The sequence below is a fragment of the Rana temporaria genome, chromosome 4 (genome assembly GCF_905171775.1).
Source record: "Rana temporaria chromosome 4, aRanTem1.1, whole genome shotgun sequence".
NCBI lineage: Eukaryota > Metazoa > Chordata > Amphibia > Anura > Ranidae > Rana > Rana temporaria.
Genome location: NC_053492.1, coordinates 430722878 through 430741962, shown reverse-complemented (window position 1 = coordinate 430741962; position 19085 = coordinate 430722878). Strand labels below are relative to the sequence as shown.

Genomic DNA, 19085 nt, shown 5'->3' with positions numbered 1-19085 from the left:
ACATTGGCAGTGAGAAGTTAAGGATACGAGCTCGGCGCTCGTGGAGATAGGCACACCTTCCTTACACACTATGTAAGTTGTGTAAGTGTACACCTACCTCATCTTTTATTTCTGAGAACCCTTCCTTTCATGTGTGGCAACAGGATAAGGCTACAATATATACTCTTTTATCTCTTCCATATGCATGGTCAATTTCTGAGAACTGAGAGGAAGATATCCACCCAATAGAAAAAGACTGAAGTATTGGTAATTTGTTTTGACTCTGAATGACAGCTGGGAGGTAAGCTGCGAAGATCACTGAATGGTGTGGGCTACACGGCTTGTGGATTGATTAGGCTGCACACCTTCACTTACTGGATTTTGCAATTTTTTTCATTATTTCATTTATTCACTCATTCACTTTTGCTTCAACCCTTCTTGGAACTGTGGCTTTATCTTTTTATTTGAACCTATCCGGGACTATATTGACTGGATTTTTCATTTTTATATATTTTTACATTTATATCTTTGTCACTATATATATGGTTTGCCACCTTTAGGTTTACTGTGGTCAACACATTGTGTCTGGACACTTTCTGTCTTCCCCAGTCCACATTCAACCCCCTCCCCCCACCACCTCCCCTGCTCTTCCCTCATCCATCCACCCATTCACTAGCTTTAATCACAGCGCAGACACTCATACCTATTTGCATTTTTTCATTGTCTTCATTGGACAGACTTTTCTTTGTTTGCTGCCGTGTCCACATTCACAGCCCTTTGCATCACTTCTCCCCCCCCCCACCCCCCTCCCCCTCCTATCCCCTCCCTTCCCCATCTACCCATTTCAGCGCAGGAGTTTCACCTATATTTTTTATAAATATATTACTCACAGTGTAGGAGGAAAAAAAGTCTAATGCCGCGTACACACGACCATTTTCATGACGAGAAAAATGCCATTTTGTAAATTGGTCGTGTGTAGGCTCCAGAGCATTTTTCGACGAGAAAAATGGGCGTTAAAAATTTAGAACATGCTCTATTTTTTCACATCGTCAAAAACGGCCGTGTGTACGCTTTAACGAGAAGGAAAAGAAAAACGCACATGCTCAGAAGCAAGTTATGAGACGGGTAAATTAGCATAAGCAGCCCAAAGGGTGGCGCCATTTGAATGTCATTTCCCCTTTATAGTGCCGTTGTACGTCACCGCACTTTGCTCCAGCATTTTTTTTTCACGATCGTGTGTATGCAAGGCAGGCTTGAGAGGAATCCCATGACATGAATAACGGTCGTGTGTATGCGGCATCAGACCCCTTTCACACTGGAGCGTTTTTCAGGCGGTATTGCGCTAAATATAGTGCCTGCAAACCGACCCTAAACAGCCGCTGCTGTGTCTCCAGTGTAAAAGCCTGAGGGCTTTGTTTACTTCCGGGTACCAGGGCGTGACGTCACAACGTCGCGTTCGGGCCTCCGACGGTCATAGAGATGACTGGTGACCATGTGGTCACCAGTCATCTCTATCATCGCGAGCCAGCGCCGGCCGATTTGTTTTCCGGGCCCCCGATGGCACGGGAGAGCCGGGAGAAGCACTGGATGGCAGCAGGAGGGGGGACGTCCACTCCCGCTGCCTATAAGAACGATCAAGCGGCGGCCTGCCGCTATGATGGTTCTTATTGTGCAGAGAATCGCCGGTAGAAGACAGCGATATCTGAATGATGCCTGTAGCTGCAGGCATCATTCAGATATCACCGCACAAAGTCGAGGATGTCATATGACATCCTCGGTAGGCAAGTGGTTAACTGCCTTACAATCCGAGGTTCCACTGTACACTGATCAGCCATAACATTATGACCAACTACCTAATACTGAGTAGGTCCATCTTTGCCACTAAAACAGCCCTGACCCATCAAGGCATGGACACCACTAGACAAAGCATCACACTGCCTCTGACGGCTTGCTTTCTTCCCATAGTACATCCTGGTGCCAACTCAACCTAGGTAAGCAACACACATACACCCAGCCATCCATATGATGTATAAGAAAATGTAATTCATCAGACTAGGTCACCTGCTTCCATTGCTCCATGGTCCAGTTCACCAGCCCATTGTAGGCCCTTTTGGCTGTGGACACAGATTTGCATGGGCACCCTGTGACTATGTAGCTCCATATGCAATGTGCACCTTTCTATCAGCATTAACTTTTTCAGCAATCTGAGCTGCAGTAGCTCTTCTATTGGATTGCACTACACAGGCTATTCCTTTGTTCCATGTGCATCAATAAACCTTGGCTGCCCATGACCCGGTCGCCAGTTTTCCTTCCCACTTTTGGTGGGTCCTGATCTATGCAGACAGGGAAAATCCCACAAAAGCTGCAGTTTTGGAGTTGCCCTGACTTAGTCGTGTAGCCATTACAATTAGGCCCTTGTCAAAATCACTCAAATATTTACACTTGCATATTTTTTCCTGCTTTCAACACATGAACTTCAGGGACGACATGTTCACTTGCTGCCTAATATATCCCACACACTTTCAGGGACCATTGTCATGAGATAATCAATGTTATTTACTTTGCCTGTCAGTGGTCATAATGTTATGGCTGTATGTATTTTTAGCGGTTTGGCTGGAGAACCACTTTAACCACTTAAGGACCGCCGCATGTACATATACGTCGGCAGAATGGCACGTACAGGCACATTGGCGTACCTGTACGTCCCTGCCTAGACGTGGGTCGGGGGTCCGATCGGGACCCCCACCCCCCGGTACCTGTGGCGGTCCCCGTGGCTGTCCGAGCGATCCGGGATGAGGGGGCGGCTGTTCGTTTTTGTCCGCCCCCTCCGGAACGCTCCCAGTCAATGCGCGCGCTCTCCCCCATGTGTCACTTCCTCTGCCTGTGTAAACACAGGAAGAGGGAAGTGATGTGATCTCTCCTCTCAGCGGTATTTTCAACCGCCACTGAGGAGAGAAGACATCACACAGTGAGTCTGCACTAACACTACACTGACACCAGTACACATAGGCACATTTAACCCCTTGCGATCACCCCCCCCCCCCCACCCCCCTGTCACAGTGTCACTGAATGCAGTGATCATATATGTACTGATCACTGCATTTAGTGTCAGTGTGACAGGCAGTTAGTGTTAGGTTCAGGGTAGCCCCCGTACCCCCCCTAATAAAGTTTTAACCCCTTGATCACCGCCCTAGTTAACCCTTTCACTCCCTATTGCCAGTCATTTTTCTGATCGCTGTATTAGTGTCGCTGTTCCCGCTAGGTAGCTATTTTTTTTTTATTGCGATTTCTTTTTACTAAAGACATGTGGCTGAATAAATTTTGGCCTAAATGTTTGACTAAAATTTATTTATTTGATTTTTCTTATAACAAAAAGTAATTTTTTTTTATTTTTTTGCCCAAAATGTCGCTCTATGTTTGTATATAGCGCAAAAAATAAAAATCGCAGAGGCGATCAAATACCACCAAAAGAAAGCTCTATTTGTGGGAGAAAAAGGATGTGAATTTTGTTTGGGAGCCACGTCGCACGACCGCGCAATTGTCTGTTAAAGCGAGGCAGTGCCGAATTGTAAAAACCCCTTGGGTCATTTAGCAGCATATTGGTCTGGTCCTTAAGTGGTTAAATCGTGAAAAAACACAACAATCTGACTCGTTAAATGCTAAAACAAAAAATATATTAGGGGACTTAAACACACAAGCTAGAAACACTTACCTCTCTGTGCAGATGCTGACATGAGAGGGAAGGAGCCGGTCAGGATACTCTCGAATACTGGGTCAGGGAGCTCCCTGTTTAGCTCTGTGGAGTCCCCCTGCTCCCACCATGGTATAACGCCAGTGATGCCGCAGGCTCCTCCCGACTCGCCTTCATAGAACCAATCACTCTGTTCATCATCACCTGAAACACAAAATGAAGCCTGTATGTGAGCAGTGACCTCTCTCCGATCCTGGATTTTACTAAACACACATCCATTTCCGTTATTACTAGCTTTTCCAGACAAAATCTCTTTCACTCACTGATTTACTAAAACTGGAGAGTACAAAGTCTGGTGCAGCTGTGCATATAAACCAATCACCTTCCAGGATTTTTTGTAAAAGCTTAAAGTGTATGTAGCCCTAAAAAAAAAAAAAATGGATCCTGTTCCTTTAAAAAGCAGTTAATATAATCTGCCAGGATACTTTTCACCCATTTGGAGAAGTTTCTGCCTTCTTTTTGATATTCTCTGCGTTTTCTCCATTCATATGGACTTTGCACTATTCATTTGTTTTCTTGGTTTTCTTAGAATTCACTAGTGATTTGTGCATGCAGCACCTTTTATATTTGAACGTCACGTTGATATTGTTTCATATTTCGCAGCGCAGCTTTTTTCACAGCCATTTGTATTTATGTCCATCTAACATATGAGTTGCAGCAGCTTGTTTTTTTGTTTTTCATCTGGTTATTTTTATTTTGTTATTTTTATGTTTTTTATTCATTCGTGGCTGGTCTCATACCATTTATGATTGAATTGACCAGCGCAGTATTTATTTTTATAGTTAATATAATTTGGCCGACCTTTATTCTCCTGATTCTCTCCCCATTGTAAACTGACCACGGTATATCATGGCTGCTGGCTACGTGCCTCTGTCATCCGCTGTCTCTCCCCTCTCATTGCTGTCAACAGAGGAGTCTGCAACTGTGCAATTTTAGTAAGCAGCGGGGGCAGAGGATGGGTTCAGGGTTAGTGCACTTTAACTGGGGGTTAGAAGTGATGGTACACCTCCAATGGTGACACCAATATTTTTTTTTAGTAGGGCATCAGAAAAAGAGTCATAACCTCAGACAATGTTTTTATTACTGTCTGTGCCTTCTTGTTCCTATGAAAGCACCTCCCATTTCTTGTACCTGTGCCACTGGGACAGGAAATGAGGGAAAGTCTTCCTAAACGGGACCTTAAACCAGGGTTTGACAAAATCCGGGTGCCCGGTCGCAATTCCGACAAGAAATAGCGACCCGACGCCCGGGGAAGCTTAGGCCTGCAGAAGGACGCAAAGCCACAGCCTTAATTACCGGGCGGCGCGGCCCGACGTGATCGCGCAGCGGGGGCGCACGGAGACACAGGATACCCCATCCTGTGTCTCTGTGCGCCCCCACCTCCCCCGCTGCACGATCGCGGCGGGCCTGCGCCGGCCGGTAATTGAAGCCGCGGCTTTGCGGCCTTCCGCATGCCCAAGCTTCCTTCTGTGATGTGGCGCCATCTTGTGGTGGCCGTTGGCATGACAAGTAAGACAGCAATTCTAATGTGTTTTTCACTGCCCTCTAATTAGAGCCCCCAAACATTATATATTTTTTTTATTCTAACACCGTAGAGAATAAAATGGCGGTCGTTGCAATACTTTCTGTCACACCGTATTTGCGCAGCGGTCTTACAAGCGCATTTTTTTGGGGAAAAAAATACACTTTAACAAAAAAATAGGACAACAGTAAAGTTGGCCCAATTTTTTTTTTTATATTGTGAAAGATAATGTTACGCCAAGTAAATTGATACCCAACATGTCACGCTTCAAAATGGCGTCTGCTCGTGGAATGGCGACAAACTTTTACCCGTTAAAAATTCTACAGGTTGCATGTTTTGAGTTACAGAGGAGATCTAGGGCTAGAATTATTGCTCTCGCTCTACCAATCGCGACGATACCTCACATGTGTGGTTTGAATACCGTTTACATATACGAGAGCTACTCACGTATGCTTTCGCTTCTGCGCGCGAGCTCGACAAGACGAGGCGCATTTTCAGGCTCCTAACTTTTTTAGCTGGCTCCTAGATTGCAAGCAAATTTGTCAAACCCTGCCTTAAACTCTTCCGCACTATGACTAAAGAACTTTGGGAGCTGGGCTCCATGCTACAAGTGTTGATGAAATGCTTTTTAAAACCCAGCAACACGTGAGCGTACATGCCTACGTTGTAAAAATGTAACTACGAGTGTTACCGAGCCTTTCCGAGTGCATCCACTGAGTCTCTGAGAATTTCCAAGTCTCTCCAGTGCCCCCCACCACTGGCCACATGCTGTATTGCATGCAAAATAAGTCAATGTGGAACAAATTTTCTTCATTTCCATTGACTTCTACAGGGAAACTCGCTTTGATATGCGAGTGCTTTGGATTACAAACATTCTCCTGGAACGAATTATACTCGTAAACCGGTTCCACTGTACCTCATAAAAGGTACATATAGGAGGTATTTAACCTAGCCTAGCCTGTCCTGTCAGTGGGGAAGAAGAAGAGCTGCGGGATTTCAAATCCCTGGACCGCTGAAGCGGCGACCTGATGTCTCCCAGCGGGTGAACACCAGCCTCATGTACAGCGGGACTGGGGGGGGTGGGGGATTTGGTCGAGTGTAAGTTCACCCTAAAGATTTCCTGTAAAAGTTAAACTTACACTTTAAACCCTAAAAGAAAGGAACACTAGAAAAAAATAAAAGGGAGGAAGCACCAGCCTTGCGCATTATCTTTGCGACAGGATAAAAACAAATGTACACTCACAAACAGCATGAAGGGAAGCCATTGGTTTGGAGAAAAAGGGGGATATTCCATCGAAATGCGTCAGTCTTCTCATTCAGAGGTGAATTGGAAATAGAAAATTGGGACTTAGGACTTTTTAGGCACAGTAACACAAAGGTTTATACAAAAAAAAAAATTATTCTTGAGACATGTAATTCTCAAAAGTAAATATATTTTTTGTATAAACCTTTGTGTTACTGTGCCTAAAAAGTCCAAATTCCCAATTTTCTATTTTCAATTCAAACCTATAGGACGTGGCACCTCTTTCCCTTGTTGTATCCACAGTACCACACCGTGGCATGATACAAACGATTCATTCTAGTCATTCAGAGGTTCTTCTTGTGGTTGCGACTCATTCAGTTGACCTGGTTACTTGACAATTCATGCTGTTTGTGAGTCTAAATCTGTTTTATTATTATATTAAGCTGTCACAAAGATAATGCACAAGGCTGGTGCGCCCTCTTTCTATTTTCTAGTGTGACTTCTGGGCATGCCCAGCCCTGAGGGGGCTGCAAAGCTTTGCCAAGAGCGGAATAACTGAAGGACTGTGATCAATCATTGCCAGGGCATTTCTCTTGAGCACAGGAGGTTCTCATTTTGCTTTACACTTCTGAAATAAAGGAACCCTGAAGAAATGGAATGATTCTTACCAGACCCGCAGCCTGCGCCTCTGGACTTCACTTTTAGTCACTACATCGTCCATGGAACCTTTAGCATCAAGTGTTGGATGCCTGGTCCCCAACTGTGCTTCCAGCTACTGACCACCATGTCACTACAGCTCTCTGCAGGGACAGTAGCGAAGAAGCGGCCAGGGTAATGCAGACATCCGACAGTTTTAGAAGTGTGTCGCAACCTGAAGAATCTTTGGGAGGTGCAGCCCTGGAAGATGACGAAATTCAGCAGCACAAGCAGCCCACAGATGACTCAATTTTCTTTCCTTCCGCCACAGGTGGAAGGAGATTAAACTGATTCCTCCTGCTGCACTATTGTGTTCTGCCAGCGGGGGGCAGAACACGGTTACTGCTAGCGGCTATAGCTGTCAACAGTAATCAAATGTAAAAAACAACATCAGGCTGGTTGTACCAAAGTTGACTAATGGATCAACTTGTGTAACATCAGCCTGCTTATTGATGGATCGAATCTCAGCCTGTTCCTGCTGAATCGGCCAAATTTGGATCCATGTATGGCCAGCTTTTCTCCTCTTGTTTTACATTGTTTTCTATTATATTCTCTATCTATATTATATTTTCTTTTTAGGGCTGTGCAAATTAACTTTTAATTAATCGATTAATCTTTAATTTTTTTAAAAGATCAAAATCTTTTTGATCGATTAAAATTCTTTTGATTGGTACTCACCTCTCCGCCGGCTTCTGGGCCTTTCAGGGAGTTCCGTCGGAGATCCAGTAACGTCACGGACACCGGCGGGGCTTGCCGTGTCCATCTGAAGGGCTCCTTTGCTGTGCCTTCATATCTGAATGCCGGCGGGACCTTACTATCTGCCACACGCAAGGGCTGTTACACTTCCCTCTATCACTTCCCTCTATCAACCTGGGATTCTACAGCCATCCACTGGGAGTTGTGATAGTTCCCCTCACGGGACATCTACATGCCGACGGACTGATGTTAACCTCTCCTCATCTGGATTCAACAGTGGTATCGTTGTACACATTTTTATACCAGTATCATACTTGGCTACATGTTTTTATGATTGCTTTTGGTACCGTTTGGTACTACTCGCACCATTTTTACAGTTTATGTAGCTACATCGATTTTATCTCCAGTGCTATATTTATTTGGTTACCTACTTGAAGACTATAAAAGTTTTAATGCCAATCGCATTGAGCGCTGCCTGTGTGTGTTTTTTGTATTCTGCTATCCATTTTTCCAGTGGTTGGTAGCTGCACTGGGAATCAGCCTGCAAGGAGATCAGCTAAAAGTAGTTGGATCTGTATGTGCGTTATAATTAATCGAAATTAGTCGATTAAGCGATTTAAAAAAAAAACGATTAATCGAACAGAAAAATTTTGATCAGTAACAGCCCTATTTCTTTTACATGGTTCTCTAGCCTGCATTCACACCTGAACTGAGTGTTTTTTTTTTTTTTTTTTTTTTTAAATGCATGTTTTTAAAGCATTATGCAAGCATTTTTGTACATGTATCAAGCTTTAGGTGTTTTGTTCCCTGGGCTGGGTAAGGGAGAAGTTTTATAGGAGTAAAGCAGTTCAAGTGAAAAAATGCATGTGTAGGACATATACAGGAACTTCCATTGAAGTCTAGAGTGACAAAAATGTGACGCTAAAACAATGTTCTTGAGTGTAGGGCATCAAGCTACAATTAACTGATCAGTGAAATGTGAACAGGCACAATTATAGACAATGGGATTCTGCATATTGAGTGTAGTCGGGCATGAGGAAACAATACAAAACACTCAGGCCGCGTACACACGGTCGGTCCAAACCGATGAAAACAGACCGAAGTTCAGTATCATCGGTCCAAACCGACCGTGTGTACGCCCCATCGGTCTGTTGTCCTTTGGTCCAAAAAAAGAGAACTTGTTTTAAAGTCGAACCGATGGGTCCAAACCAGTTGTTAGTATGAACGACAATCGGTTCAAAAACCTGCGCATGCTCAGAATCAAGTCGACGCATGCTTGGAAGCATTGAACTTTGTTTTTTTCAGCACGTCGTGTGTTTTACGTCACCGCGTTCTGACCTGATCGGTTTTGGAAACGATGGTGTGTACGCACATCAGACCATCAGTCTGCTTCAGCGTTGAACCGATGAAAACGGTCCGTCGGACCATTCTCATCAGATGGACTGACCGTGTGTACGCGGCCTCAGGTGTGAATAGGGGAATAATCTGGACTCTTTGGTAGCCCCTTATACATATAAAAATGCATTAACGTGGTTGTAAAGTCACATCTATTATATTCTTTTATCCTCTCAGATTTAGGAACATATAACATTTTTTTTATCATTATTATTTAAAATGTCACTGTAACCATTGTAATAATAATAAAAAAAATATAAGTACCTTTTTTTTCCTACACAGCATGCATTTTGTTTTGTTTTTATTATAAAGCTAAATACCTTCATTGCCCAGCAATGCTGTGTGGTCACATGTCCTCTACAAGCTCTCCTCCTCGATCTAACAAGTGCAGTGGGAGGGGCTGAGATTCCCCTCTGACGTATGCAAGCTAGCAGAGGGAGGACATGTGACCACACAGCAGAGCTGAGAAAAGAAGGTATTTAGCATTATAATAAAAAAAAAAAAAAATAATTACACACTGCAAAAAAAAAAAAAAAAAAGATACTTAATTATTATTAAAATAATTACAGTGACATCATCAAAATATAGAAAGAGAAGGAATAATATAAATTAAACAGGTGTGTTCTGTATCACTTTAGCATCTTGCCGACCATGTAACGCGTATACACTGTTGCAAGAAATTTTGGCTTTACTGCCCAGCCACCGCCCATGTGTGTCCATGACAGCCTGAGGATGGTAAGCTGCGATTGCACACTCCCAGCACACTGGACGGAGCTGTCACTGACAGTTCTTGGTCAAGGCATCTGACTAGGAGAGGGACAGGCTTCCCATCATGGGACTGCTGTGAGATCCAATCACAGGGATCACATGATACAGAAGGCACACGTTTAGGGGTTAAACAGGCTTATATGTATCCTTCTGCTCCAGAAACCCTTCCACCAAAGATTTCTCTCCCAACACATTTAGATGCGAGTGCTTACACCTTACTGCATATAGACAAGGCTTTAATTACATCGAAGCGCTCAATGCTTGTGACAGATAATCATATGTACAGTAATATTATGTACACAATGATTTGCCCAAATAAGAATCATTAAAAGTCTAACATAAGCACATTAGATCCACGAATTATGCTCCTGTCACAGCGCGGAAATCCTGCAATGTTTGGTCTTCTCCGACAGTATTAATTAGAAGGCGTAAAATGTTCCACTAATTAGCACGTTTCAATTAGACTTCACAGTATAAATGTTTCAGTACCTTGGCGTCCCTCGTCGTTCGTAAACAAGCCGGCGTCGCTGCTGCTAATACTGCTGGATTCGCTGAAAAAAAAAAAAGAGGGAGAACAAAACGATCAATCAGGGCAGACAAAAATATACAGAATTCAAAGTCATTTTCTCTATTTTCTGGGACCAAAAAAAGGAAAGGAAAGAAAATCAAATGTGTTTGTAATCAGGCTGCAAATGCCATGGTTTTATGAACTGCCGAGCATATTATTTTTGGCACATAAAACCTCAGGAATCTAATGGGACACTGACAGGGAGCCAGATGTGTCTGCATGGAGGTGCTGACACAAGTGATGAATTTTATTATTTGCCTCCATCAAACGCTCGCTGCTCCCTTTTTAATGCCGAGCCATTCGGTGTGATCTCAGAAGACGGCGGCTCCAGGAGGGAGCAATGTTGGCTGGAAAAGTCTGTTGGAGACCTTCCTTTTGCAAATAAAAACACACCAGCCTGAAAAAAGAGAGATTAATCTTCGCAAAGCTCGAAAGTTGTTCACAGCAAAGATCAGCAACTAGACAAGGTTAGCTGAACTTCTGATTATTAGGAGGATACAAAAGTCTGCGCTATCCAGGAACATGATTGGGTGCTACAACGGGGCTGGACCAATCCCAGGAGCCAAATTGCAAGCATGCATACAACTGACACCTGGCATCTAACTCTACAGCCTTTTCTTTTTTCCAGCGGTTGTCAATTTAAAGCAAAATGAATAGTTCATTAGGGGCTTGTTTACACCAAGTGCAGTCAAACGCGTATTTAAACCAAGTACAAACGCGTATTATAAAAAGAAAAAAAAAATCAATAAATTTTAATGAACCTAGTTTACACCACTGTAGTGCCTTTATGTGCAAAAAAAAAAAAAAAAAAAAAAAAAAAAAGACAGTATACTGCATTTTTTACACTGGAATGCACGCAAATGCAAATTTTGGCAGCCAAAACATATTGGACGAAAATTATGTTTTGTGCATTTTGCCGATAGAGAAAAAGGTGCCGATAATGGCGCTGAAAATGCATGCAATTTTTCATAGGTCATGAGACTCAAAAAACACATCAAAAACGTAATAGGGGTGCGCTATTGATGCGTTCTTGCATGCATTTCAACGGGTTGCGTTGTTGATGCATTTTCAAACTAATCTTAATCAACACAACCTTTGTTAAAAATAAAGTGCTAATCAAAATAAGTGAATATAAATTACTTAGAACTAAATACAAATTGCACCAAAAAATAAAATAAAAAATAGATATTAGTGCAACGCAAAACAACACATATATATATTGCAACAAAAAATGTATAACACATCAACAAAAAAAAAAATCTGTGAAATAACATTCATGCAAATGTCCATAAGACTCAAAAAAAATATCACATAAAATAGTCCATTAACAATGCTCTTCTACCTCTGTGCTTGAAAAGGTGATTGTATTAGAACAACTGTACATAAAGTGCCCGTGCAATTCTCCACCAGTGCTCACTGGGCGCTTACCTCCTGTTAAGACCCATTTTACCAGTGAGTCAAAGTAAGCTGTTCCCTTTTAAAGGGATATAATCAGATCTGTATTCTTTTGTCTTGACCCACTGATGATGTCAACACCCAGGACGCAACGCGTATGGAAATGGAGCCTGCTTTTTGACGTTATCCCGCGGCCATCCTGAGTTACACAGCAGCACAGCTGTTTATTTTATATTAGAATAAAGCTTTTAAGACAGAGAGCACTAGATGTTATGTTCTATTTGTACTAGGGCCGAAACAACTAAACGATTATGAAATTAATCGATTACTATTTTCATAATCGATTAATCGGCCAGTAACATAATGGGTTAAACAAAAAAAATACTAAAATTAGCCCTTTGTAAGTACAAAAAGAGAAAATAAATACTACTGTTTTTAATATTACATTAATACGGAAAATCTTTGTACAGTTTTAACCACTTAACGACCGCCGCCTGTAGATATACGTCCACAGAATGGCACGGCTGGGCAGATGGACGTACCGGCACGTCCTGTATCTACCCAGCCGTGGTCCGAAGCTCCGGGACCGGGAGACCCGATCGCCGATGGGGTCCCGCGATCGGTCCCCAAAACTGAAGAACGGGGAGAGCCGCGTGTAAACACGGCTTCCCCGTGCTTCACTGTGGAGGCTGCATTGATCGTGTCATCCCCTTTATAGGGAGACACAATCGATGACGTCACTCCTACAGCCACACCCCCCTACAGTTGTAAACACACACTAGGTGAAACATAACCCCTTCAGCGCCCCCTGTGGTTGACTCCCAAACTGCAACTGTCATTTTCACAATAAACAATGCAATTTAAATGCATTTTTTGCTGTGAAAATGATAATGGTCCCAAAAATGTGTAAAAATTGGCCGAAGTGTCCGCCATAATGTCGCAGTCACGGAAAAAAAAAAATCGCTGATCGCCGCCATTAGTAGTAAAAAAAAAAAAAATAATAATAAAAATGCAATATAACTATCCCCTATTTTGTAAACGCTATAAATTTTGCGCAAACCAACCGATAAACGCTTATTGCGTATTTTTTTTAACCAGAAATAGGTAGAAAAATACGTATTGGCCTAAACTGGGGAAAAAAAAAGTTTTTTTATATATTTTTGGGGGATATTTATTATAGAAAAAAGTAAAAAATATTGCATTTTTTCAAAACTGTCGCTCTATTTTTGTTTATAGCGCAAAAAATAATAACCGCAGAGGTGATCAAATACCACCAAAAGAAAGCTCTATTTGTGGGAAAAAAATGACGTAAATTTTGTTTGTTTTGTCTGTTAAAGCGACGCAGTGCCGAATCGCAAAACCTGGCCTGGGCCTTTAGCTGAACGAAAACCACATACACTATCTGAAAATTCCTTTGACCAAGAAGTTTTCTATTCTTCCTAAACGTCCCCGTCACTGTGGTTGTTTTGAAGGAAGACGTTGTTGTATGCCCACACTTTTTTTTTTTAAGGTTATTAACCGATTAATCAATTAATCAAAACAATAATCGGCCAACTAATCGATTATGAAAATAATCGTTAGTTGCAGCCCTAATTTGTACATATCGTTATCCTATATCTGCACCTGTGAATTGTGGAGGTAAGCAAAGACAACGGAATACAGATTTGATTATATACCTTAACTACTTAAGGACCGGCCCCTTTAGATATACGTCGGCAGAATGGCACGGACAGGCAAAGGCACGTATAGGTACGTCTTTAAAATGCCGCCGTGAGTCGGCCCGCGGGTCCCGCGGACTCGATCTCTGCGAGGATCCCCGCGATCGTCTCATGGAGGTATGGAGCGGGAGATGCTTGTGTAAACAAGCATCTACTTGCTCTGCCTAGTGACAATGACACTGATCTCCACTCGGGGCGGAGATCAGTTTCATGCGACACACACCCCCATCCCCTCAAAAATATGTAGAAGAATACGTATCGGCTTAAACTGAGGGAAAAAAAACGTTTTTTATATATTTTTGGGGAATATTTATTATAGCAAAGAAAAAAATATTGCTTTTATTTCAGAATTGTCACTCTATTTTTGTTTATAGCGCAAAAAATAAAAACCGCACAGGTGATCAAATACCACCAAAAGAAAGCTCTATTTGTGGGAAAAAAAGGACGCCAATTTTGTTTGGGAGCCACGTCGCACGATCGCGCAATTGTCAGTTAAAGCGACGCAGTGCCGAATCACAAAAAGTGCTCTGGTCTTTGATCAGCAATATGGTCCGGGGGTTAAGTGGTTAATAATTCGCATTCCAATAGCAAGATTTGCCCAATGGCATGAGTACTTGCCCTTCCCCTACAACATAGGTGTCAAACACAAGGACCGCGGGCCGAATCTGGCCTCGCACCTCCAGCCCTTCTCTGGTCCTCCTCCAGAACCTTACTTTCTGCTTTCAAGCAATGCATCCAGCTTCTTCCCAGCAGCAGCATAAAGAAAAGAAGGGTGTACTGTGATGTAAGGGAGAGTGGGGAACTCAACTTCTGATGGTGGGGTGGCTCTTGACATCTAATGTAAGGGGAGGGGATGCGCTGGACATAGTCTAATCTTACAGATACAACTGGCCCTTTTGAGGACAATCATAATGCTGATGCAGCCCATGACAAAATGGAGTTTGACACCCCTGCCCTACAAGATACAAAGAACTCATGCCTCATGCTTTACTCCCCATGTTATCCCAAGTACAACCTGTCGCTCATGTTCTCGTCTGACCCCTTCTGTTCTTCATATTCCATCTTGTCTTTGTTTCCAAGTCCCATGTCGTCTCCTTCTACCACAACACCCTCATCGGGAACTTCGTGCCCATGTCTTGGTGGAGCCATCTTCCTTTTTTTCACTTTGCTCTTCATTACTTCCAGGTGCTGATAATGTTTGCAGTCAGTGTCTATTGGCTGATCACGACCTTGAGACAGAGCCAGCGCACTAGTGATGTCTGCCGGAGGGTCTATGGCCATCCGTTTCACTTTCCGCCTTCTTCGTAAGGTTCTGCTGTCAGCAACTAAGTCAGACTCATGCCACAAAGGCCTTTTATTACGTATAGTATTGATGTTGGAAGATGGTCTTCTTTTGGCAAGTAAGAGCTGATCGTCGGAGTCGCTGTCTTTTTTGTTGTTGCTTGCGCACTCCCGATAGTCCTTGCTCTGTTCTTCTAAACTGGAGTCGGAGCCATCGCTAAGGCAGTGCCCGGGCTCCCAGGGGTGATGGGTATTGTCGGAGCGCCTTTTCCTTCCTCTTCGCTTGCGCGCTTGCCGTTTCAGGAGACATGAAATGCTGCGGGAGTGATCCCCGGTGTCTGCAAAGCATCCTCTGGCCTGCTCAGAGCTTTCTTCCAGCGCTGACACAAGATCATGGACAAGCTCTTCCATGGTCCTACTGAAATGCCTGTGGAAAAAAAAAAAAAATGATATCACCATCAAAGAAGACAATTTCAGATTTTAGAGAACATTTATAGATATATAAATAAAACGGTATGAATCCCAAAAACAAACATTTGAGTGAAGCTGACCAATTCTTAAGGCTCCATTCACACCTAGGCGTTTTGTCGCCTGTAGCGCGACGCTATTGCAGCCTGAAATACGCTGGAGGGTTGATTTAACATTGTCGGCTATGGAGATGGTTCACATCTCCACGCCGAAACGCTGTACGCCTGAAGCTCAAAACAAGTCCCTGACCCTTTCTTTCAGGCGGCTTCGGCGTTCGGCCATAGCCGACAATGTGTAAATCACGGGACAAAACGCCGCAATTTGACGCGGCAAATCGCGGTAAAATACGTCACGTTCAGGTGTGAATGCAGCCTTAAAGTAGTAGCTGCATTGGTTTAATTTTTTAGTTTTTTTTCACCTGAAGGACACAGCCAATAAGGGTCCTTTCACACGGGCGGATCCCGTGATTAAGGATTAGCTCCGGCGTGTTCGCATTGAACACGTGTGGAGCCCGCCAGGAAGTCGGCACCCGCGCTGCGCTAATCACAGACAGGCAGACATTTCAATGCGAACACGCCGGAGCTCATACTTACCCGTGATGATCCCCCCTGTAAACATCCACTTGCTCAGCGGGGATTGCTCTGTTGATCCCCAATAAGCTGGAGGATGACAGGGCGGTACCCGCACACTGTGCAGGGACCGCCCTGTCAGATCACCACTCTCCCCTATGGGGGGATCGGATGAACACGGACCGTCTGTCCGTGTTCACCCGATCCCCTCTGCAGACGGATGGAAAAATAGGATTTTCCTCCGTCTGCAGAATCAGAGGATTGCGGACACTGATGAGATAGTGTGTCAGCGGATGTTCATACGCTGGCAAACACACTATCTCATAGGGATTAATGTATGTCCCTTTTTCATCCGTACACGGATGGATGAAAAAGCGGACATACGGTCCGCATGTTTGAAAGGGGCCTTAGTCCCCTTTCACACTTATACAACTTGTCTCACGATTTTGGACTGCAAAAATCGCTCGACAAGTCATTCTCCATGATTTTCAATGACTTCCATTCATATTGGCACGACTTCAAAGTAGTCCCACTCCCTTCACTACTCTGGTCCAACTTCAATGCGAGTTGATGTCCATAGACCTCAATGTTAAACCCTCAAGTAGCATGCAAATCGTACCTGAATAATATAGACACTATTTCAGTACGACTTTGTAAGCACAAGCTTTTTGACCCTTGGCCCACCCAATCTTTTCAACATAGTAGCCCTTCCCAAGCACAATTTTCTAGCACACATTCACTTCCTGGTTATTCCCTCAGGAACAATGTGCTCCAAACAGCCCAAAAAAAGATGTCCTTGTCCTCCACTTCTCCTCCTCTTCTTCCTCATGCACTGCTACTGCTGCAGCAGCAATGACAACTGCTGTGGCAAAACATTTTATGTCACAACACACCACACCACAACAACCAGGAAGCAAACAGGAACTGGAAACAACTATGGCAGGAAAAGGAATTACCTCACACCATGTGTGTTTTCATTGGTTAATGCCAAAGTTGTGGCAAAGTAGTACTGATCCAAAATCACGGCCTGCAAAATTGCGGCAAAGTCGCACGACTTAGAAGTCGTACAAGTGTGAAAGGGGCCTAATACCGCGTATACACGACCGTTTTTCATGATGCGAAAAATCCATTTTTTTTTATGTCATTAAAAATGATCGTGTGTGGGCTCCAGAGCATTTTTTATGACATGAAAAATGGCCATTAAAAATTTAGAATATGCTCTATTTTTGGTGTCGTTTTTCACGTCGTGAAAAACGGTCGTGTGTAGGCTTTAACGACGTGAAAAAAACGCCCATGCTCAGAAGCAAGTTATGAGACGGGAGCGCTCGTTCTGGTAAAACTACCGTTCGTAATGGAGATAGCACATTCGTCACGCTGTAACAGACTGAAAAGCGTGAATCGTCTCTCACCAAACTTTTACTAACACAAAATCAGCAAAAGCAGCCCAAAGGGTGGCGCCATCCGAATGGAACTTCCCCGTTATAGTGCCGTCGTACGTCACCGCGCTTTGCTAGAGCATTTTTTTTTTTCACGATCGTGTGTAGGCAAGGCAGGCTTGACAAGAATCGGGTTGAAAAAAACTTAGTTTTTTCTAGACCATTAAAAATGGTCGTGTGTACGCGGCATAAGACTTTATATTTTATTTATTAATTTGATAGACCAAGCTGTCCAGCAAAAGTGTCAATTAGAAGGCCGAGAAAAATCATTTACCACTGACAGGGGTGCTTACAGTAGTCCAATTTTTATTCATTTATTTAAAAACTTTATCCCAAAAGGGAACAAAAACTGTGGCTGTAACCGATTAAAAATGCTAGCTGGAGTTCGGCACATACGGCAGCTGCTGGCTTTTAATAGGACACTTACCTGTCCTGGAGTCCAGCGATGTCGGCACCGCAGCCGATGTTTCCATCAGCTGTCAGGTGCTGCCGCCACCATTGCAGGTAAGGGTACCCAGCATTGTAGCCTTCCGGCTTCACACCAGGAACACTACTGTGCATTCACAAGGCCCCGCTCCTCTCCCTACTGGCCCGGGGAGGAGGAGGGAGCCCAGCGCTGACGTCACGGGCCGAGGCCCGGTCTCCCGGAAGTGGGAAAGAATACCCGTCAAAGACAGTTATCTTGTCCCCCCTCCTCCCTGAGAGGTGCCAATTGTGGCTCCAGCGATGAGCGGAAATTTCACTTTTGGGTGAAATTCCGCTCTAAAGTGATACTAAAGTCTGTTTGTTTTTCTTAGTTATACTTACCTCCTCTGTGCAGTTGGTTTTGCACAGAGCAGCCTGGATCCTCCTCTTCTCGGGTCCCTCTTCAGCGCTCCTTACCCCTCCCTCCTGTTAAGTGCCCCCCACAGCAAACAGCGGGCTATGGGGGCACCCAAGTCGAGCCACAGCTCCATGTGTCCATTCAGACATGGAGCCGTGGCCTGGGACCGTCCCTTTCTCTCCTCATTGACTGACTTTAAATGACAGCAGTGGGAGCCAATGGCCCCGCGCTGCTGTCTTAGCCAATGGAGATGGGGGGGGGGAGTCCCGGGCAACAGAGACATTGCTGCAACATCTCTGGATCTAGATGGGGCTCAGGTAAGTATTAGGGGGGCGCTGCACACAGAAGGCTTTTTATTTATATACATAGACTGCATGAAGATAAAAAAAACTTCTGCCTTTACAAAGCACTTTAAAAGAAGTATGGGAATTGAGTTTTTCCCATATTTACCTCGGTGAATGGCGTATCAGACCGATGCTCCATCTGTCCCCCGCCGTCTGTGCGCTGAGAACCGAGCCACCGAAAATCGCAGATGGTTCGGTTCACACAGATCCACGAGAGGAAAGAGGCTGACTATTAGTCAGCCTCTTTTCTCTCCATGCTTATTGGAGCACTGAGCCGTGAAGGGGCGGGGAGAGGCTGTCGCAGCGGCTCGCCGAGACTGCCATCAATCAGGGCAGCTGGCAGATCTTCAAACCGCTCTCTGCTAAAAACGGGTCACAGGAGTGCACATCGAATTTCACTCCTGTGACCCAGAGGAGAAGCCCAGCCGAAAAA

At 44.0% G+C, this 19085-nt stretch overlaps 1 protein-coding gene across 3 annotated transcripts in view; it reads right to left on the bottom strand.

The window, feature by feature from the left end:
• Positions 1-19085, bottom strand: part of GPATCH2 (G-patch domain containing 2) — a 249658-nt gene that overhangs the window by 212815 nt on the left and 17758 nt on the right. For all 3 annotated transcript variants that reach the window (XM_040351439.1, XM_040351440.1, XM_040351441.1), the window contains exons 2-4: positions 14747-15439; positions 10540-10601; positions 3692-3874 (exon numbers count right to left, since the gene is read on the bottom strand). In XM_040351439.1, the coding sequence (XP_040207373.1) occupies positions 3692-3874; positions 10540-10601; positions 14747-15439 (938 nt within the window). The remainder of the gene's footprint in view (positions 1-3691; positions 3875-10539; positions 10602-14746; positions 15440-19085) is intronic.